Source organism: Sitophilus oryzae, unplaced genomic scaffold, assembly GCF_002938485.1.
Source record: "Sitophilus oryzae breed Bouriz unplaced genomic scaffold, Soryzae_2.0 scaffold_1063_pilon_pilon, whole genome shotgun sequence".
Lineage (NCBI taxonomy): Eukaryota > Metazoa > Arthropoda > Insecta > Coleoptera > Curculionidae > Sitophilus > Sitophilus oryzae.
The window spans coordinates 1,143,293-1,165,802 of NW_022145686.1; the positions used below are offsets into that span (position 1 = coordinate 1,143,293).

Sequence of the window (22,510 nt, forward strand, 5' to 3'; positions counted from 1 at the left end):
CTTCGAATTTCTCTCACTCCGACTTAATAAGGTCCCTATGCGATTTACTTCCACACATGGAAATACCGACCCAAAAGTAACAGTTGCCAGCACGGTATAACAAGTTTTTGATGAAAACAATATCCACACATATCAGAGTAAAAAATCTAATTATTGAGTTAAGCATTCCTAGCGCACTCAAGCAATCTTTGTAACAATAGTCACTATACAATAAAGTGGCTATGTAGGTAAGGAAATCAACTTTATTTATATATTATTTACAAAAGTAGTAATACATTTGTGAGAAAAGTATTAAATATTATAATATCTAATCCGCACTATTTAAGGTTTAAATCCTGCAAAAAATAGACAAGCATTAAATACATACAAATAATTTACTATTCATACATACCGCCTTTCCCTCAAAGGTAATGTTTCTCTAATGGGAGCTTTAGTCTTAAATAGTATATTTTTATCGCCCATGCTAGCGTTAAATCCAGGCAAATATTGTTCTCCAGGAGCCTTAAAACCAGTTGGTTTAAAATATATAATATACATTAATATAACAGCATAACCCTGACTGATCTTTCATTAAAAGTCTAGATAACTGCAGTATTTTAGATCAAATATTTGTAAAATTCAAATGCCTCACGAGAAAAATTAAATATTTTAAGTATTTCATGGAAATGGATGTAACTGTCACTAAAATTGTACCGGGTGAGCAATTAAAAATGGACGCCGGCTATATCTGAGAAACTACTTATCGTATAACTTTAGGAAAAAAAATTGATAAGCAAATCGTTCAAGAGAAGTCGTTAGAGATAAGCAAATCGTTTAAGAGAGGTTATTTTAATGTCATTAAGTTGTTATTTATCTATGTTCGTTCGTGATTCGACCCCACAAATAAAAATCCAGGTATATTAAATCCGGTGACCTAGTTTACATCTGCCGCTCCAGCCTATAATGTTTTTTTGTTGTGCCAAACAGCGCCCTATAGCCACCAGGGCAAAAAATATAGATACAAAGTTTATACATATAATAGATTATTAAATAAGAAAAGCTCTTTTAAATGAGCTCTAATTTGTTTAATTCAATAATTGAGTTATTCTTAATTTAATCAAACCAAGTTTAATCTGACTCCACCATTTTATTTTATGAGATAGAAAAAAATATGCTATACCAAAAAATTACAAATTTTCCATTGATTTCAATAGCAATATACAAGATGGTTCGAACTGTATTCCGGAAACTTCGGCAACATATTCTGCAGATAAAAATAAGTAAAAAAGTTCGTATAAATGTATGCCCTAAAATGTTTAGTTTCGGAAATACAGGGTGTAGAAATTTCATTTTTATTTCGATTTTTTTCAAATCATTTCTGAAGTAACGTCAATATTTGGATAAAAATTGGTGTCTGGAAGTTTTTGATGTCAATATGACTCTCATTTGTAGGGGGCGCCACCTACATGTGTTTTAACTGTTTTGAAGAGTAATAACTTTTCGTCAGTACCTGTATAAAAGTACTGAGTGAAAAAATATACATTTCCGTGAGTTTTTACGTAAAAAATGTCTCTTGGTAAAAATCACTACGAGTAACCGTTCTCAAGATATTTAGAATGGAAATAGTCAATCCGTGTCATTATTGACAAAAAATAAACATGTTGGGTAGATAGTTATTTGAATGAAATAATAAATTCGGTAAATTTTTATTTTTTTAAATTAATAATAAATTTTTCTGAGAAGAAATGATGACAAACCAGTTTCTGTTAAACTTTTGGCAGAAAAACATTTCAAATTTATGACTTCAGTCTAATAACTAATTTATGTCAAGGATATAATTTCAATTCCAAATATCTCGAGAACCATTACTCGTAGCGATTTTTCCCAAGAGACCTTTTTTACGTCAAAAATGTCGTAAATGTATTTTTTTTACTCAGTAGACGGACGTCAGTAGGTACGGACGAAAAGTTATTACTTTCAAACCATTTAAAAAATATGTAAATACCGCTCTCTACAAGTAGAACTCATATTGACATCAAAATCAAATTTCTCATGTCAAAAAACTCCCAGACACCATTTTTCATCCAAATATTTACGTTACTTCATAAATTATTTGCAAAAAATCGAAATAAAAATGAAATTTCTACACCCTGTATATCCGAAACTAAGCATTTTAGAACATAAATTTATATGAACGTTTTTACTTATTTTTATCTGCAGAATATGCTGCCGAAGCTTCCGGAATACAGTTCGGACCATCCTGTATATTGCTATTGAAATCAATGGAAAATTTGTAAGTAGTTTCTAAAATACAGGTGGCATCCATTCTTAGTTGGCCACCCAGTACATCCAAGGAGGTGTCACAAATGGAAATGACAATCGATGACATTCCCCATATAATTTTACACATAAAATGCGATCTTCATTTCAAAGCCATCGCTGACGCCGTTTTTTTTTCGATCATATTGTGTATGTCGTTATTTGACAACATTGAAAGTCCTTTTTTGTCAAATGATTTTATATTCAGTATGAAGAATTATGCAAAAAATTAAAATTCTAATCCAGATAGTAATTATCAGATTTTAGTTATTCTAGATATTGCAGATCTTTCACTGTCAATCTTTTAAGAAGCTCAGCCATGGTGTCCCCATAATACATACCGAATTCATAATTTTATGGTAATCATCAGCTTCTTCAGGATCCACAAGTAACTCGGGGACCTCATAGCAAGGGATATTCAAATAAGCTAGTATTTCGTGCTTCTGGCTTGCATAACTACAAATCACAAAATGTAGATACTGTTTAATGACACTAATAATTGTATTTTAATTATAGTAGATACTATAAAAACTTGAAGAATCCAAAAACTGCAGGACAAAATCCAAACAATAAAGTAACGTTATGTTCTCATATTTGACAGAATATCAAATAAATTATGGAAACTTTCAGGCACAAAACGGGTACGAAATCTTTGTAAATGTGAACCACATCTGTTTCTTAAAACTTTCGAAAAATTTGTGACACTAAGATCTTTATGGCTTATAATAGAGAAACCATATTTTGGTAAAATGTTTCGAAACAAAAAGCGATTTCTGTTAAGAAACATATGTATCAAAAATGTGACGAAACTGTTTCGCAATGTTTCTCGGCGGAATTTTGTTCCGATTTTGTGTCTAAAAATGCTACTTGGGACACTGCACGATCGATCCAAAAATCATATGTAGCCATATAATGACGATCGATGATAATTTTTGTCGGATTAACCCCCTTAGACGCCGCGTAATATTTTTTTTAATGCAAGTATGAACCACGCTATTTCTACTCTATAAACTTTTCACTTTTTTCCATACTAAACTATTAATTTTAACATATTTTAATCAAGTCAATTTTGCCAAATGACGTTGTTTTACCTGCACAAAATGTTTACTAACTTATTAGATGTTATATATTGGATGATATGTATTTTTATTTCTTAATGTAGGTATATAAAGTGTAACAATATTTTTGACCACGACCCATTACAGAAATTTTGAATGCTTTCTACATTTCAAGCAGCGATACCAATTAAACTTTTAGTTACGTAATCGAGGGTACAATTTTTAAATTCATTATTGCCAACCATGAACATATTCGGCGCCGGGCTGACTAACTGGAATTTGAATTTCCCGCTGGGGATTCAGGTGGTAGCTCTACTGTAAAAAATGTCAAGTTGCCACATTTATTTATTTCCTGACACCTGCCATTGTCATTCGTTATGACACTTTCGATGACTTTCGTTTTGTATTACAGTTTTTGGTTTAAATGAATTGTGTTGTGATACTTTAGGCTTAACATTTTTTATTAACAAACCCTGCGGTCGAACTTTGTCTTTTAGAACCTCTTTTAGTGCGAAGTGTATATGATAGCTCAATAGGCGTTGCTAGTCAGTTCATCGCAACCTTATTAGAATATTTTGAACGAGAAACCAGTAGTAATAGCTCTTTATGTCCCTTAAAGTTGTTGCAATTGTAATAGTCGCCGCTTATGGCCCAAATGATGATGCTACACAACTGACTAAGGATGCCTACGACCAACTAAATGAAACTATTTCAAGAGCAGGAAACCAGAGAGAAACAATAGTGATGGGCGACCTAAATGCTAGAGTAGGATCAAACACGAACAGTAATATAGTCGGAAGGCACGGTGAAAATACTCTTAATAACCACGGACAAAGACTGATCGAGCTATGCGAACAACATAAACAAAAAATTCTGAACGGATTTTTTCAACATAAAGACATCCACAAATACTTGGCATCAAGAAACGAGACAGCTACAATCAATTATAGACTATATAATTGTTAAACAGAGATCCTTTTTAAAAGTTCAAGACACTAGGGTATACAGAGGAATAGAATGCGGATCTGATCAGTTTTTCTTAGGCGCAAAAATACAAATTCCTTTTAAGATAAAAGAAAACGAAACAGACACAACAAACATCTCAACAATAGGACAAACATCTTACAATATAGAAGGACTTCACGAACCTAGTACAAAACATTTATTTAAGACTCGATTAGATAACAAACTTCAAACTGAATTGCTATCAGGGCGCACGGATGAATTGCTATCAGGGCGCACTCCGCTGCACAAGAAGCTCTAGGAATTAAGCCGAAATACGTGAACAAACGAAACAACAATGTTACATGGGATAACACAGTAGAGGAGCAAAAACAAATAAAACAAAAAGCTTTCAACAAATGGCTAAATTCTAAAGATCCACAAGATAAAAACAACTACAGAAATGAACAATCAAAATTCAAAAACATGACCAACAAAAACAAAAACGACACATGGGACAGGAAATGCACTGAACTGTACACACGTGGGGGGTACTAAATCATCAGAAGCATGGAAATTCATAAAATCACTAAGATCAGACACCACAAACAAGATCAACTTACAACCAATCCCAATCGAAAAGTGGAGATCTCATTACCAAACGCAGCTTACCGAAGATCGACAAGAGTACCTCGTCAGCTCACCAAGACGATACAACGTACAAGGCCACTATATCGACGTTACAAGGGAGATGATATGGAAAGCTGTTAGTTCAATGAAAAATAGGAGAGCAGCTGGACCGGAAGGAATACCTGCGGAAATGTGGAAGAACGGTACTGAAAAACTAAATTTCTTTCTTCGAGAACTATTTAACAGACTCCTAAATAATGGAGATCCTGTACCAACTATATGGAAGGAAGGCTAGATAACGCCAATTCACAAAAAAGGAAGACGTGACGAATGCTCAAACTATAGATGTATATCCGTAACCAGCACAATGAGCAGAGTATACGGAAAAAACTGCTTAGAAACATCGTAGAAACAGAATATGGTCCACAAGAAATTGAAGAGCAAGCAGGGTTTAGAGCTGGTCGATCGTGCATAGATCATATATTTAGTCTAATCCAACTTAACGAAAAGAAGGTAGCAAGGAATAGAGAGGCTCATCTGCTTTTTGTTGGCCTTTCAAAAACATATGATACAGTGCCAATCCAAAAACTGTGGCAAGTGCTGGAGAACTCTCCAATTAACAATACAGCGACCAAAGCCATCAAACTGCTATACCACCAAGCATTTTCCAGAATAAAGATCGGCAGTAACATATCAGAAACCTTTTATGTGACCAAAGGCCTTCGTCGGGGATGTTGTCTATCGCCAACTCTCTTCAAAATCTACCTCAATGAAGCCTTAAAGAAATGGAGAAGATCCTGCAGTGGAATGGGAATAGAACTAAAAATGACACCTACCTATATACTCTTCATTTTGCAGATGACCAAGTGACAGTGGCCCAAGATAGGGAAGACCTTGAATTCATGGCGAGGAAACTTTTAAGAATACGCAGAGTGGGGATTAACTGTTAATTGCAGTAAAACTAAATACATGTTTATCGGTGGAGAGGGAACAGATTTGGAAGCGGACGGCAGCTGCATAGTACAATATTGTTCAGATTATACCTACCTCGGAACAAAGATCAGCCAAAGTGGACGAACTGAAGAAGAAATATTGGAGCGAATAATTAAAGGGAAAAGAGTTACAGGGTGCCTAAACTCACTATTATGGTCAACAAACATCTCTATCGAAAGAAAACACCTTTAATACAATGCAATATTTAAAAGTGTTGTATGTGAAACCTGGCAAATAAATAAAACTTTAGAGCGTAAACTACTGGCTTTTGAAATGGATTTTTGGCGCAGATCTGCCGGAAAGTCGAGAATAGAACGAATAACAAACGAGAGAATTAGAGAGATTATGAGCGTAAAGAAAACTATCCTCGATGAAATCGAACAACGCCAACTAATATGGTATGGACATGTAGAGAGAATGGCTGACGAACGTCTACGAAAACAAATCCTAAAATGGACACCAGCGGAAAGAAGAAAGAAAGGAAGACCTAAAGTTACCTGGATTGAGGGCATTAACCGAGCCATGTTTTCCATTTCAAGACTTTCTTTGGTATTCGGTCCTCACTCATTCTTTCTACATGCCCATACCATACCAACTGTCTTCTCTGTATTTCATGAATTATCGTTTGCTGGACATGCAAACTTTCCCTGATCTTTTCGTTCGGTACAATTTCCCTTCTTGATATTCCCGCAGATCTTCGCCAGAAGTCCATCTCGAGTGCTAATAGTCTTTGTGTCATTCTATTAGTGAGCTGCCACGCTTCACATCCATATAAAACTATACTTTTAAAGATGGAATCATAAATAGTATGTTTTTTCTCATATGAGATGTGGTTGGGCCATAATACTGAGTTTAGGCACAATGACTTTTTTACTTTTCAGTATTCTTTCCTCGATCTCGCTCTCTGTTCGCCCAGTTATAGTCTATCTGAGTTCCAAGGTAGGTGTATTTACTGCATGCACCTATCTCTATATTTCTATCCAGATGTAGGGTTTCTGCTGCTTGGCCTATACATAAATTTACGTATTTACCAACAACCCCCACTTTCATACTCGTTCAAAAGCCTTGTTGTCATAAATTGTAGGTCCTCCTTGTAGAATGTAGAATGTTTAGAAGGGGAGTTAATCACCGCGACCTTATAGATCTATTGTGTGTTCCCCTTTCTTGAGTTATAACGAGTTATAACTCATCATACAGTCTCAGGGTTTTAAGAAAAGCCAGTATCTGAGACGGCTCCACAGAGGCCAGCTCTCCATCCTCGACATCAGACGTCAAGGTTCATGGCACGAATGGTCGTCGTCTCGGCGCACTCAGTGATAAGGTGTTCTGGTGTTTCCCCATTTTCCCCACAAAATCTGCATTCGCCGTTGTTTCTCAGTTTCAGCCCACTGAGGTGTTCGTTGAGGAGACAGTGTCCTGTTAGAAACCCCGTGACAATCCGAAGATTGTTTTTACTTAAATCAAGGAAAACTTTTGATTTTTCTCGGTCATAAGTTCTAAGGAACTTTTTCGAGTGTCTTAGACCGTTGGAGGACACCCATTCCAAGTTACGGATGGAGTCTTCCAGATTCTTCAGTTCCGCTTTCAGTTGGTTCCCGTTTGGAAAACAGAACGGTTCTGGTCCAGTTTTTTGGAGTGTTCGCTCCTTTCCTAGCTAGATCATTTGCTTTTTCATTGCCTTCTATCCCTTGGTGAGCAGGCACCCAGAGTAGGAGGACTTTATTTTCTTTGCCTAATTTGTTGAGCTTCTCTAGGCATTCTTTGACCAACTTCGAATTGATGGTTACTGAGTTGATCGCGTTAAGTGCTGCTTGACTATCGGATAGGATGGCAATTTCCTGTTTTCGATAGTTCCTATCCAAGATAAATTGTACGCATCTTTCGATAGCGCAAATTTCTGCCTGAAGGATACTCTAGGTCCTCCTTATCCTGGGCCACTTACCACTTTATCATCTGCAAAGTGAGGGTTGTATAAAGTTGTTTCGTCGTTAAGTGGTACGTCGTTAAGTGGTCCCATTCCTCTGCACGATCTTCTCCATTTTTCTAGGGCTTCGTTCAGATAGATGTTGAATAACATCGGGGATAGGCAGCAACCTTGTCGTAGGCCCTTAGTTACAGGAAAACTTACAGATAGCGTCGTACCAAGTTTTATTCTTGATGTTGCCTCATTATTATATCTGTTTAACTGCTTCTATCGCTATGTTGTTTATAGAGAATCTTTCGAGGACTTTCCAGAGATTTTGGATCGGAACGGTGTCATACGTTTTTGTAAGGTCAACAAAGAGCAGTACAAGAGCAGAGATGTACATCTCTATCGGTTGCCACTTTTTTTTTATTTATATGGACCAGAGTGAATATATGGTCCATACACGATCGTCCCGTACGGACCCTGCCTGTTCTTCTACGATATTATCCAAAGAGGACTCCGTATCACTGAAAGATGGTGTAGGACTGTCGGGCTGAGTATCAACTCAGACAAAACCGCGATAGTGCCATTCACCAGAAGGCGAAGTCTGAAAAACTTGAAAAGAATCCAACTAGATGGAAAGGAAATACTGCCAACACAGGAAGTTAAATACCTGGGAATGACCCTGGACAGTAAACTCCTGTGGAACAGGCATATTAAGAACACTACCAGCAAAGCCATAAAGGCTCTCATGATATGCAGAAGACTGGCCGGAAATAGATGGGGCTGCTCCCCTAACATTTTGCGCTGGATGTATACCATGATAGTAAGACCCATGATTACTTATGGAGCAGTTGCCTGGTACACAAAACTAGAGCAACGAACGGCAAGGCTAAACCTATGCAAAGTCCAGAGACTAGCATGTGTTTGCATCACAGGAGCCATGAGAACCTGTCCAACAGCAGCAATGGAGGTCATTCTAGATCTAACACCACTGCACATTGTCATTGGTAGATATGACAATGCGACAATGATTAGAATGGTCACTAACGGAATTAGTACTGGGAGAATTGTCAGATCAGGGGCTTGGAACACCCTCAAAAAGGAAATACCACTCCTGCAACTCCCAGTGGACGATATGCCAAGAACGTACAACTTTGACAAACATGTCACTGTCGTATTGAGCAATAAGGATTGGAAGAGCGAAACGCTTGCCCAGCAGTTAAAAGACCATACCATAACTTGGTATACTGATGCTTCCAAAACCAATACGGGAACAGGGATCGGAGTGTTTGGGCCGAGAGCTAATTACTCCGAACCAATGGGCACTTACCCTAGTATCCTACAGGCAGAAATCTACGCTATCGAGAGATGCGTACAACTTATCTTAGATAGGAACTATCGGAAACAAAAATACCATCTTGTCTGATAGTCAAGCAGCGTTAAAGGCGATCAACTCAGTATCAATCAATTCGAAATTGGTCAAAGAATGCATAGAGAAGCTGAATAAATTAGGCAAAGAAAACAAAGTCCTCCTACACTGGGTGCCTGCTCACCAAGGGATAGAAGGCAATGAAAAAGCAAATAATCTAGCTAGGAAAGCAGCGAACACTCCACTAACTGAACCAGAACCGTTCTGCTTTCCAAGTGGTAACCAACTCAAGGCGGAACTCAAGAACTTGGAAGATTCCATCCGCAACCTGGAATGGAAATTTTCCAATGGTCTAAGACACTCGAAGAAGTTTCTGAGGGCTTATGATGAAGAAAAATCACAGATCTTCCTGGGTCTGAGTAAGAACAATCTTCGGATTGTCACGGGGTTTTTAACAGGACACTGTCTCCTCAACGAACACCTCAGTAGATTGAAACTAAGAAGAAACGGCGAATGCAGATTCTGTGGGGAAGATGGGGAAACACCAGTACACCTCATCACTGAGTGCGCCGAGATGACAACCATTCGTGCCATGAATTTTGGTACGACTGATATTGGAGATGGAGAACTACCCTCTATAAAACCGTCCCAGATACTGGCTTTTGTCAAAGCCCTGGGACTGTATGATGAGTTATGATTCAAGAAAGGGGGACACAATGGATCTGTAAGGTCGAAGTAATTAACCCCCCTCCCACTCATTCTAAATTCTAAAATTCTAAAAAAATTAGAAGCTTTCGGTTTTTGTTTGCTACATTTAAGTTCTTATTAATATTCTTTAAGGTATTAATAAATTAACTTTTGCGTATAATTTTAACAAAAAATACATTATAGGAAAATTTTGACAAGGATGGTTGAATTTAATTGTCTGAAATAATTTAACGAATTTACATAATATATTTTCATTTAAGGAAAGTTCTTCAAAATTGTTCTGATAAATTTTATAAAAAAACTATTTAAAAACAAGTTTTTATTTAAATACACTAAAAAGAATAAAATAAACTTTTTCTTTAAAACTTTTATTATGAACTTATAACGTCATTACACAATTTTAATATTAATATATAAAAGCTTGCCGCGAGATTTGAGTGTACAGTTGCACTCATAAAAATCTGGTACGACAACTTTATCTTGTAATTCCTGGTCTAGTGGTCTATCATAACACAAACTTTGAAAATGAGACAGGGTAGACACAAGTTTTAGATAATTTACTTGTTTATCGATGTAGAGAAATCTCGCGACAAGCTTTTATATAATATTAAAATTGTGTAATGGCGTTATAAGTTCATAATAAAAGTTTTAAAGAAAAAGTTTATTTTATTCTTTTTAGTGTATTTAAATTTAAATAAAAACTTGTTTTTAAAAAGTTTTTTTTTGTAAAATTTATTTTCTACTTTTTAGTTATGCTGGTTTCTCAGTGCCACACATTTAAACTCAATTTTTTTCTTAAATAACTTTCTATGGGCATCCTAATAATATGTATATCGATTTTCATTAAAAAGGAGAACTTAAAAAACGACAGCTGTCAAATTTGACAGTTCAAATGTGAGACAAATAAAATGAAAACCGACTATGGGGTAGGGGGCATCCAATATATCGATTTTTATCAAAATCGGACAAATTTGAAATTTTTTTTGACAGCTGTCAAGTTTGACAGCTCAACATTTTTTTCTTTCATTTTAGCCCATGGCCATCATCGATTTTTATCCAAATCGGACAACTTTGAAATTTTTTTGACAGCTGTCAAATTTGACAGCTCAAAATTTTTTTCTTTCATTTTCGCCCATGGCCGTCCTTTATATCAATTTTTATCAAAATCGGACAACTTCGAAATTTTTTTGACAGCTGTCAAATTTGACAGCTCAAAATTTTTTTCTTTCATTTTAGCCCATGGCCATCCTATATATCAATTTTTATGAAAATCGGTTGACTTTGAAATTTTGACATGTCAAAGTTCTATATAAACTGTCATTTTTTCAAGATGGCCGTCCATATATTTTTTTCATATGTATATACCCACAATATACCTGTATATATAATTTTACCCCGATCCATTCATAAATAGAATTTTAAAAAATCAAAAACCGGACAAATTTGAAATCTTTTTGACAGCTGTCAAGTTTGACAGCTCAAAATTTTTTCTTTCATTTTAGCCCATGGCCATCATCGATTTTTATCCAAATCGGACAACTTTGAAATTTTTTTGACAGCTGTCAAATTTGACAGCTCAAAATTTTTTTCTTTCATTTTCGCCCATGGCCGTCCTATATATCAATTTTTATCAAAATCGGACAACTTTGAAATTTTTTTGACAGCTGTCATATTTGACAGCTCAAATTTTTTTTCTTTCATTTTAGCCCATGGCCATCCTATATATCAATTTTTATAAAAATCGGTTGACTTTGAAATTTTGACATGTCATTAAACTGTAATTTTTTCAAGATGGCCGTCCATATATTTTTTTCATATGTATATACCCACAATATACCTACTGTTCAATTCGTGAGGTTTGGAACTTTCGTCACAGATTGTCATTCTCTCTCTTATCCATGTTTATCACATGAAATGGAAATTTTGTGTCAAAAACGTAAGTCCATTATATTGATTACATCGTACGATTATTTTATTCTTTTTATATACTGATCACATGCTGATCACTATTATTACGGATAAAATATTTATGTCCTTGTCCGATAAGCACGAATAGAAAAGGACAAACATCGTGTTTGTATTACCCGCCGAAATTGAACAATACGGAACGCCGACTGTCAAAGTTGTCGTTAAATTTTAACGGCTCCGATAGTTTCTTGTAAATTTTTCAAAGAGGATTTTTATCACTTTTTGATATTTTTGTGGGAGTTTTTCTGTGTTTACTGAGTTATTTGTGAATTAATTTGTGTTTAAAATGCCGTCCCGTTTTAGTGAAAACGAACAACGGCTCATATTAAAAGTTATCCAGTATTTCAAACTCGAAAAAAATGCTGGAAAACCCCTTTTGCCTGTGTCGGCTGTTTACGATGTAATTGGACAACTATCAAGTAAATATTTTTTAACTAAATCGAAAATATTCACGTGTTTTATAGAGAGCATCGGAGGCTTTAGGAATTTCACGCACGACTGTGCAAAGAATCAGTTCTAGAGGAATCGTGAAAGATGAAGAACAAAAAGCAGCAACAAGTCACAGAATTGCTTTGTCCCGTGGAATTCCTGCTTATAAGATACATGAACATACAATTAGAACACGTATTTATTCAATGTATGCTGCAGGTAGGCTACAATAAATTCACATAATACACATCTATTTTTTGATCTTAGCTTTTATCTTCACTACACTTTATCTAAATACAGTAAACATAATTTTAATATGTAGTGTTTCAAATTTTAGTAGAATCTAATTTTTAGACATAGAATAAATTTTTAGTAGAATGATTGTAAAGAACAATGATGAACATGAGTTTTAATCATTTCTATTATTATTAACTATTAACTTATTAATACTTTTCTTGTGGTTCTAGAAAACTTTTTCAGAATAAATTTGTAGTTCTTTTCATAAAATTAATAATATTTTTTATTTATAAACTAAAATAAATATTTACAGCTTACATTGTAGATATAGTGCAAAAGCCAAATTTAACGTTAACGGTGTAACGCTAACATGAATACAATAGCTCCCTACTAATAGCGATAGCACCTTAAATGTTTACATCTATGGATCAACTCAGGAAATACGTGAAAACCAATATGGCGCCGAAAAAGATGACGAAAGTGCCTAAGTTCCCGAATTGAAATATATATATATAATTTTACCCCGATCCATTCATAAATAGAATTTTAAAAAATCAAAAACCTCAAAAATGCCGCCATTTTGACAGCTGTCAAAAATTCGGGTCATGCCTTGCAAAAAATGTATTGTCATCGGGTCTGAACCTACATGCCAAATTTCAATCTCCTACAATAAAAGGAAGTGGTTCTAATTTAGCTTACAAGATTTGCCCCGCAAAAACATACATACATACATAGATAGTTACATACAAAGCTTATAAAAAATAGCCTCCAATGAGGACACTAAATAAAAAATGGTCACTTGGCATTAGCAAGCCTCCAAATAAGTGGTCTTTATCGTTTTGAAAAGCTCTAAAGTGTGAATACTTTTGAATTGAACATTAATTTTGAATTGAATTGAAAATTAAACAGACTATATTTTGAATTATTTCCATAATTATTTGTGTAACCAGCAGCCGCACATCCCGGAAAACCTTTTCCCATTCCAACAATAAAAATAAAATTGAAATAAAAGCACAAATACCTATGGTTAAATATAAGAAAAAATCGAATTAAAATCTTCCGTAATACGGCCCTACACGTCACCGGTGGAGGTTATGCATCGACTGAATATGGACTGAATGAGGCTGACTGTCGCTGGCTTAATTCAGTTAAGCATCGTTGGATCGGGGCGTTTTAAATTCGAGCGTGGGAAAAATTGGCGAGTGTCCAAGCTATATTATTCTGTAAGCTGTGCCTTGTCATTAGTTCTTTCAGGTGTAGTATTAATTATTTTTATGACCGGTTTTTTAATAGTTCTGCTGGTAGTCCTTCTGGTCCTGACGCTTTTTTATTTTTCATGGATTTTAATGCTTTTCGTATGTCATATTCGTCGATGGTTATGTATTCTCCTTGTATGGTGCAACGTTTAGGGGTGTATAAAATATATCTTTCTCTAACTTCTTTTAGCTTTTTTGCGTAGTGTTCTTTCCATTGTTCTACAGGTATTGGCTGTATATTTGCGTTGTGAGATGTTTGTTTTCTTAACGTTCGGATCAGATTCCAGGCTTCAGACGACCTCGTTCCACCTATGTAGCAATCAACTTCATTACATTTCCTATCCCATGTCTCGTTTTTATTGTTAGCGATCATGTTTTTATAAATATTTTGTTCTAATTTAGGCGAAAATATTTCTTGCTTCAAAGCAAGGAAAAAGTTTCTTGCTAAAACCTATGGAGATAACCCGAAACCTGAAGCTTTTAGAATAGATGCTAAATATTTCCCTAGAACTATAAAACCAAGAAAAGAGACAGTAATTCGCTGCACTGCAGACAGATTTATAAATATTGGAATACTACGGATTTGACCCAACATAGGACCTGCGCCGGCGCCGGCCGGAGACCCGGCGTTCTGTCCGGCTGGCAGCCCGACTTTTTGTTTGTGTCGGGTCGGCAAAGTACCCGATCCGGTATATTCCTATATGAAACACTGACACAAGTAAATCAGAAACACTGACACAAGGAGATCTTTTTATTCAGTATGGTCCAAGAATCAACTCCTCAGTACTCATCTAGTAAGTTAACATTTGTCTGATATACAGGGTGGTCCGAACTGTATTCCGGAAACTTCGGCATCATATTCGGCTCATAAAAATAAGTAAAATAGTTCTTATGTATGTCCTAAGATGCTTATTTTCTGAGATACAGAGTGTAGAAGTTTCATTTTTATTTCCATTTTTTCCAAATAATTTCTAAAATAACGTCAATATTTGAATGAAGTTTGGTGTCTGGGAGTTTTTTGATATGAGAAATTTGATTTTGATGTCAATATGACTACTAGTTGTAGAGGGCGCCACCTACATATCTTTAACGTGTTTGAAGAGTATACACTTTTCATCCGTACCTGTATAAAAGTACTAAGTAAAAAAATATACATTTACGACATTTTTAACGCCAAAAAAGGTCTCTTAATAAAAATCCCTACGAGTAATAGTTCTCGAGATATTTGAAATCGAAATTATCAATACCTGACATCATTGACATAAATTAAACATGTTAACTGATGTTAACTAAATAGTTAGACTGAAATCATAAATTTGAAATATTTTTGTGCCAAATCATCATCAATCATTATTTTTTTGAAGAAAATTTTATGAATAATTTAAAAAAATAAAAATTTCTCAAATTTATCATTTCAGTCAAATAACTATCTACTAAACATGTTTATTTTTTTATATATTTTTATTTAAAGGCATGTATTGACTATCTCCATTCTAAATATCTCGAGAAGGGTGGCTCGGTAACGATTTTTACCAAGAGACATTTTTTACGTAAAAACTCACGGAAATGTATATTTTTTCACTCAGTAGTTCTATACAGGTACGGACAAAAAGTTATTACTCTTCAAAACAGTTAAAACATAATGTAGGTGGCGCCCTCTACAAATAAGAGTCATAATGACATGAAAATCAAATTTCTCATGTCAAAAAACTACCAGACACCAATTTTCATCCAAATATGGACGTTACTTCAGAAATTATTTGGAAAAAACCGAAATAAAAATGAAACTTCTACACCCTGTATCTCAGAAACTAAGCATTTTAGGACATTTATTTATAAGAACTTTTTTACTTATTTTTATCTGCAGAATATGCTACCGAAGTTTCCGGAATACAGTTCGGACCACCCTGTATACTAAAAAAAATAAACATACGAATTTTCAAACAAAGTAATATGTTAATATTTAAAAACTTACCGGTATCGAAGCATAGCCCATTCTTCTTCTGAATCAATATCCCAGTCTTTAAAGTGAGTGCCTTGTGGCTCAAAACGATCGAAATCAATTGCTTCTATATCTTCCACAACTACTTCCATATCTCCTTCAACAGACCAGTCATAAACTAATAGTTCTGCATGAGTACTACAAAGTATTTTAGATAAAAAAAAGTAAAAATAAAAAAATACAAATAAACCTTATATCTTTCAGATACTTTTGCTTGTAGAATTTTTCCAATACACCAAGATAATTTTCGTTCATTGCAGGCGAATTAACCTCATAACTAATGTTACGTTTCTTTATATTCTCCAATACATTTGGAACAGGGACATCCAAATAAATCACTAAATGTGGTTTTATTAATTCCTGCAGGGTGTTGTCACGATATTCATAATACTTTTTATAAGCTAAAACAAAATATTCTCATAACTAAACTTTACGAGGATGGTTAAATTAGGGCAAAATTGCGCATTAATGTAATATAAAATATGCCGTTTAGGAACATTTAAAATTCCATTTTTAAATTTTCCAGCTACATGTTATGATTTTTATGAGTACCTTGTTTATATAGTGTATTGTTATGATTAACAAATTATGGTTTATGTATATGTCAGATTGTATTATTCATAATGCATGGTTTTTATGACAGAGGCGATAGAATGTTACGGGAGATAAGATGGTGAGTGTGGCGCCCGCCGCAGTCAGTCATATTGATAAAAACTAAAGTTCTTTGGTAAAATAAATAACTTATAAAAAAACCTGTTACAAACAAATTACTGCATACAACTAACACTATATTTCGTACAAGGAATTATGAAAAACCATACCAGTCTTTCATGAAGTTGACTATTATTAGTAAATTGATATTTAATATTTAAGAATGTATAAAAAAACATCTCCAGTGTTAACAAAAGTTTCAGTTTTAATTAATTTTAAATTTTACAGGAAGGTATAAAAAAATAGAACTAAATGTTCTTATACTTTTAGTAACACGTATCAGTAAAAGCACAGGGTTACAATGCTGCAACCCATATTAATTAATTAATGTTTGGCTTCGATAATGATCATTGAGGATCGTTGGTTGCAGGGGATTATGAGCTGGCCCGATCCTCTTCAACTGGGTTCTGATTGGGGGTCTAATTGAATCTAAACTTTTCAGTAGAAATAGTAAATAAAAAAAATAATTAAAAATAAAAACGAAATATCTTTAGTATTAAAAATAATTGGAATATTATTCATTAATACTTATTTTTATTAAAATAGGGTCAACATATGAATCGATTGAAAATATACTTGGTTGGTTACTGTATGAATAGCAAGGTGAATTTAATTCTCATATTTGGAGAAGTGTTATTTAAAACTGCAAACAGAAGTAAAAGAAAAATAAATCTTTAATTTATGAAAGCTTTTGGCAGATAAATATTTCTAAATATTAAAAAAAAATTACAGTTCCATAGTAAATAAAATTTTCAGTCAAAAACTAAATGAAATCTATGCAATAATCAAAGATCAAATGAGTTTGTAATAAAAATAATTAATTCTGACAATTGGGGTACTACAAAATACAGTATCTGCCATAATGTGACGTCTAATATCAAAAAAAAAGAAATCTAACGTCTAATATAAAATACTCTTTGACTTTATGGATTCACTTAAGGCGAACAATTATTAAGTAGATATAAAGTTTTGTATGTTTCAACATTCAATTTCTTGGAACCATAAAAAGGGACATCGATTTGCAGCGATGCGAGTAAGGTCAGGATGAACGAACGTTCTTTTAAAGTTACAATTTACTCTTAATACAACAATTTAAAAGTGGATTAGGTTTTCCCCACTTTACTTATTTTCATTATTACTTACTATTAAAAATAAAACAAAACTCAAAATTTAAGTAGATCAGAATTAAATGTTTAGATGGTGTTAATATAAGCAAATACTTTAGCAGCCAGTATAAGGCGTGTATTGTCAGTTGCAATATTTTGAAATTTGGTTAATTATTTTATTAAGGATTAGATTCTGGTCTTTGTTAAGATGACCTTATGAGATTTATTTTTGAATATAAAACACAACAAAGGTATTACTGATTTAAACCTAAAACAAAACAAAAATAAATTAAAATAAAAACCTAAAAATAAGTAGAGCTCTAATGCGAGCATAAAACCTAAAAATAAGTAGAGCTCTAATGCGAGCATAAAACCTAAAAATAAGTAGAGCTCTAATGCGAGCATAAAACCTAAAAATAAGTAGAGCTCTAATGCTAGCATAAAACCTAAAAATAAGTAGAGCTCTAATGCGAGCATAAAACCTAAAAATAAGTAGAGCTCTAATGCGAGCATAAAACCTAAAAATAAGTAGAGCTCTAATGCGAGCATAAAACCTAAAAATAAGTAGAGCTCTAATGCGAGCATAAAACCTAAAAATAAGTAGAGCTCTAATGCGAGCATAAAACCTAAAAATAAGTAGAGCTCTAATGCGAGCATAAAACCTAAAAATAAGTAGAGCTCTAATGCGAGCATAAAACCTAAAAATAAGTAGAGCTCTAATGCGAGCATAAAACTTAAAAATAAGTAAAGCTCTAATGCGAGCATAAAAACTTAAAAATAAGTAAAGCTCTAATGTGAGCATAAAAACTTAAAAATAAGTAGAGCTCTAATGCGAGCATAAAAACTTAAAAATAAATAAAGCTCTAAAGCGAGCATAAAAACTTAAAAATAAGTAAAGCTCTAATGCGAGCATAAAAACTTAAAAATAAGTAAAGCTCTAATGTGAGCATATAAACTTAAAAATAAATAAAGCTCTAATGCGAGCATAAAAACTTAAAAATAAATAAAGCTCTAATGCGAGCATAAAAACTTAAAAATAAATAAAGCTCTAATGCGAGCATAAAAACTTAAAAATAAGTAAAGCTCTAATGCGAGCATAAAAACTTAAAAATAAATAAAGCTCTAATGCGAGCATAAAAACTTAAAAATAAGTAAAGCTCTAATGCGAGCATAAAAACTTAAAAATAAGTAAAGCTCTAATGCGAGTATAAAAACTTAAAAACAAATAAAGCTCTAATGCGAGCATAAAAACTTAAAAATAAGTAAACCTCTAATGAGCATAGAAACTTAAAAATAAATATTTTTTTTTCTTTTTTTTTATTTTTTTTATTTATCTTTTCAGAAGCAATAAAGGAGGGATGTCGAGGACGACCGGAAAGTAGGATGGCCGTTATGATTTTTATGAGTACCTTGTTTATATAGTGTATTGTTATGATTAACAAATTATGGTTTATGTATATGTCAGATTGTATTATTCATAATGCATGGTTTTTATGACAGAGGCGATAGAATGTTACGGGAGATAAGATGGTGAGTGAGGCGCCCGCCGCAGTCAGTCGGTACCGTGCGCTCGCACGATACACATGTTTGTGTCGTAATCCTAAGTACTAAAATGTAATAAAGAAGTTATGAGGGAAATCCAGTGTTTTATTTGGAAATACAAGATCTATTGTTTACATACACAACAGTGTTTTCAAATTTGACATCCGATGTTTCGTCTTTTGACCACCATCATCAACTTTACTTCTTATAGGCGCCATTATAGATTTTTTACACACCAAAATAGACAAAGTCATTGCGATTCTAACGATGTACACCAAGTTATGCATAGTGGCTTTTAAACGTCAAAAATTTGTAAATATCGTTTTTTGTTAACATTGTATTGCACATTTGACAAAAACAGCGCAAGAAATTCCCCAGAGGGGTGTTTGGGAAACCTTTTTCATGTAAAGTACACCCAGAGATCTTAACAGAAGGCTCAAATATTGCTATTAACTCACAAAACTATTAGCCACCCATACACCAGAAGATTTGGACTGCGGACTTGTCCTGCGCATTTAGTTCGCGGACTTGGCGTGTCACGTACCAAAACTCTTGTATTTTGGTCAGCGGACTTAAGCTTGATCTTCATGCATCCATTAAACTTGATCTTCATGCATCCGTTATCCGACGATACGATATTAATTCTATTGGTTGAATTCAAAGACTTCGATTCGTTAGAAAATTACTTACGTTATTAACTTATTTCCATGCGTCCGTTTGTCGGATACCAAGGATATACGAATTGCTTTTGTTATTGGTGACATTTACGGATGAAAATCATCTAACGGGTGCATGAAAATCAAGCTTTATCCGAAGATACGATGATACGATTATAATTTTATTGGTTGAATTTAAAGACTTCGCTTCGGCTTGGTTAGAAAATTACGCAGTTTTTAAATTTATTTATACGATTTGCTTGTGATTGGTGTCGCTTTATATTTTCATTTCCATAACGATTTCGCTGTTTTATTTATAGTCTAAGAGCTAGCAACGTTTTCGAGAGAGAATTTTAAGAAAGATAGTGTAAAACTCTGCAACTAAATAGCGATCGGTAGCGATGAAGAATACTGTCGCTTGCCGTTTAGTTTCTACCACCAAGGTCAGTATCAACAAGGTCCAAACCAAACCACCCCTGGTTCTTTAATATATCTTTTGCTATGCTCTCCTTAACAAATTTGACTTAGCCTGCCGATTAGATCATTGCTCGATTAAATATTCTCGCTTGGCACAAAATTCGACGTTTTATAGCAGTTTTTATATAGATGTTTATCGGATTAAAAACTGCCGCTTAGAAAGAAAGAGCGTTACAAGCCCGCCGAATTGTGGTGTATTTGATAGAAATAATGAACACCTTTGGAACGGAAATAATCCTACCGCAGGTTGTGTGCACTGATAATACTGGATGTTAGGAATGCTTTTAACATCCGTTCATGGCAGCTAATTTTGGAAGAATTGAGAGAGAGGGGCATTAAAGCTGGGCGCGCACTGGGACCCTATTCTGTATCTTTTTCGGTTTCGGATCCGAAAATTCGATTCGGTTCACTACCGAACGATAGAGTTGTCGAATGTTACGTTCAGTAGCGCGCATTGCGATTCTGTATCACTGTTCGGCAACCGTTCGGTTCGGTTTCGAAGCAACCGAAAAACAATCATGGTTAGAGCATGACAGTAGGACGTGATAGTGACAGTGACGCTTTCAAATTTTGTATATGTTCAAATTCACCTTTTTATAACGCTTCTGTTCAACTTTTTCTAAAGGTTTGAGGATAAGTGAGTGATGACAGATTTACAGGTAAATAAGATCTATTTTCCAGAAGGAGTAAGTAATATTAAATATTCTTTTAGGCACCGAAGGGAATCCGTATGACTATGCAGCAGAGAGAAGTCTCGCTTCGCTTTATACAAGTACATGAAAATTTTGCAGAAAAAAGAAGAATGCTCGCTGTTGAAAATTCTTTGCAACTGCCATGCGAATACTATGAAGATGTGAATCTGATAAACAAATATACTTTTAAAATATCCATAGTGTACAGAAGCGTAAAATATACATTTTTTATAAAGATATGATTATATGATATATGATTAATAATTCATTTTTTCTTTTCAGGCTACAAGATGTCTGAAGATGTGGGTTGGAGCAGGAGTGAAATTTTTTATTCAATTTTGTTTTATAATAATGTTTAGAACAACTTTTTTAGAATTACTTTATATTAAAACTTGTGTTAAAACTTAATTGTATTTATTCTAAATTAAAAAAAACCCTTAATAAATAATCACAATATAAATAAAACACAACATGTTAATAAAACGAAAGTATGTATATATTTGGTGCTCTTCTTAACCTGTTCACCAACCTCTGCGCTGATTAGATTCATATCCCTGACAAACATCACAAATTTTCACTTTATTTAACACTTTACATCTATTCTTTTATTAATACTATACTTCCGAGTGTTTCGTAAATAAAACCTTTGCAATAACACGCAAATTCTAGCCCAATTCTAGCCTTTTTTTGAAACTGTCAAACCCCTGACAGAAAAATGTATTGTTGAGTAGAATAATTATTATTAGCAGTTATTAGTTACCAAGACGATTAGAACTTTCGGTACGCGAACCGAGGATTCGGTAGGGTTTTCGTTCGGTTCGGAGTTACGGACTAGCTTTACGCGCTACCGAATCGAAAATGTCGTCACAACCAAAGAAATTCTACCGAATCGATCGGTAAAATACTTACAGAATAAGGCCCCTAAGGAGTACCGGCGCGACCGACCGACACGACCGATCTGAAAGTCGATGCTAGCCGCGTAGGCGTAGATTATAGTGATGAGCCAAACCGTGATTTTCTGTTCACAGGCTTACCTGTGACAGCGACTTTGTATTATCTGTGACTCTTAACTGTGACTGCGACTTTATGATTATGAATCCGAAAGCACAATCACGGCTAAAATATAAGATACGATACGAATGATACGATTCTGTTGTTGTTGTTATACTAATTTTTATTTGTCCTTTATCCAAGGCCGCTGAAATAGAAAACACTAAACAGTGGGTAAAAGGTTTATTAAAAAAAAAAAAAAATAAATCAATTTTTTATTTAAAGAAACCAACGGGAAAAGAATAAAATATGCAATATGCTCATAACCATAACGAACGAAACTTAACAACACGAGATAAGTAATACATTAAACAACAAATATTTTCCTTTGTATTAAAATAAACGAAATATATAAAGAATGAAGTTTCTAAAAAAAAATAAACAGTATAAAGGTAAAATTTTATGTTTGGCTTTAAAAAAACCTGCTAAACTAAAAAGGAACCAAACCGATTCGTAGTGATAAAAAATAGTAATAAA

At 34.0% G+C, this 22,510-nt stretch overlaps 1 protein-coding gene and 1 long non-coding RNA gene across 3 annotated transcripts in view; one reads left to right on the forward strand and one right to left on the reverse strand.

Moving 5' to 3' along the window:
• Positions 1-224: 224 nt before the first annotated feature.
• LOC115878772 (NADH dehydrogenase [ubiquinone] 1 alpha subcomplex subunit 10, mitochondrial) overlaps positions 225-22,510 on the reverse strand; it is a 32,298-nt gene continuing 10,012 nt past the window's right edge. Inside the window, exons 4-8 of one of the 2 annotated variants that reach the window (XM_030895381.1) lie at positions 15,990-16,200; positions 15,773-15,937; positions 2,640-2,754; positions 392-501; positions 225-335 (exon numbers count right to left, since the gene is read on the reverse strand). In XM_030895381.1, coding sequence (XP_030751241.1) covers positions 329-335; positions 392-501; positions 2,640-2,754; positions 15,773-15,937; positions 15,990-16,200 — 608 coding nt within the window. In that variant the 3' untranslated portion in view covers positions 225-328. Of the gene's footprint in view, positions 336-381; positions 502-2,639; positions 2,755-15,772; positions 15,938-15,989; positions 16,201-22,510 lie in introns of those variants that run through there. The other variant, XM_030895374.1, reaches the window with a different exon arrangement.
• Positions 11,940-12,414, forward strand: LOC115878786. The gene is made up of 2 exons (XR_004049605.1): positions 11,940-12,275; positions 12,340-12,414. It is a non-coding gene; the product is annotated as an uncharacterized LOC115878786 (long non-coding RNA).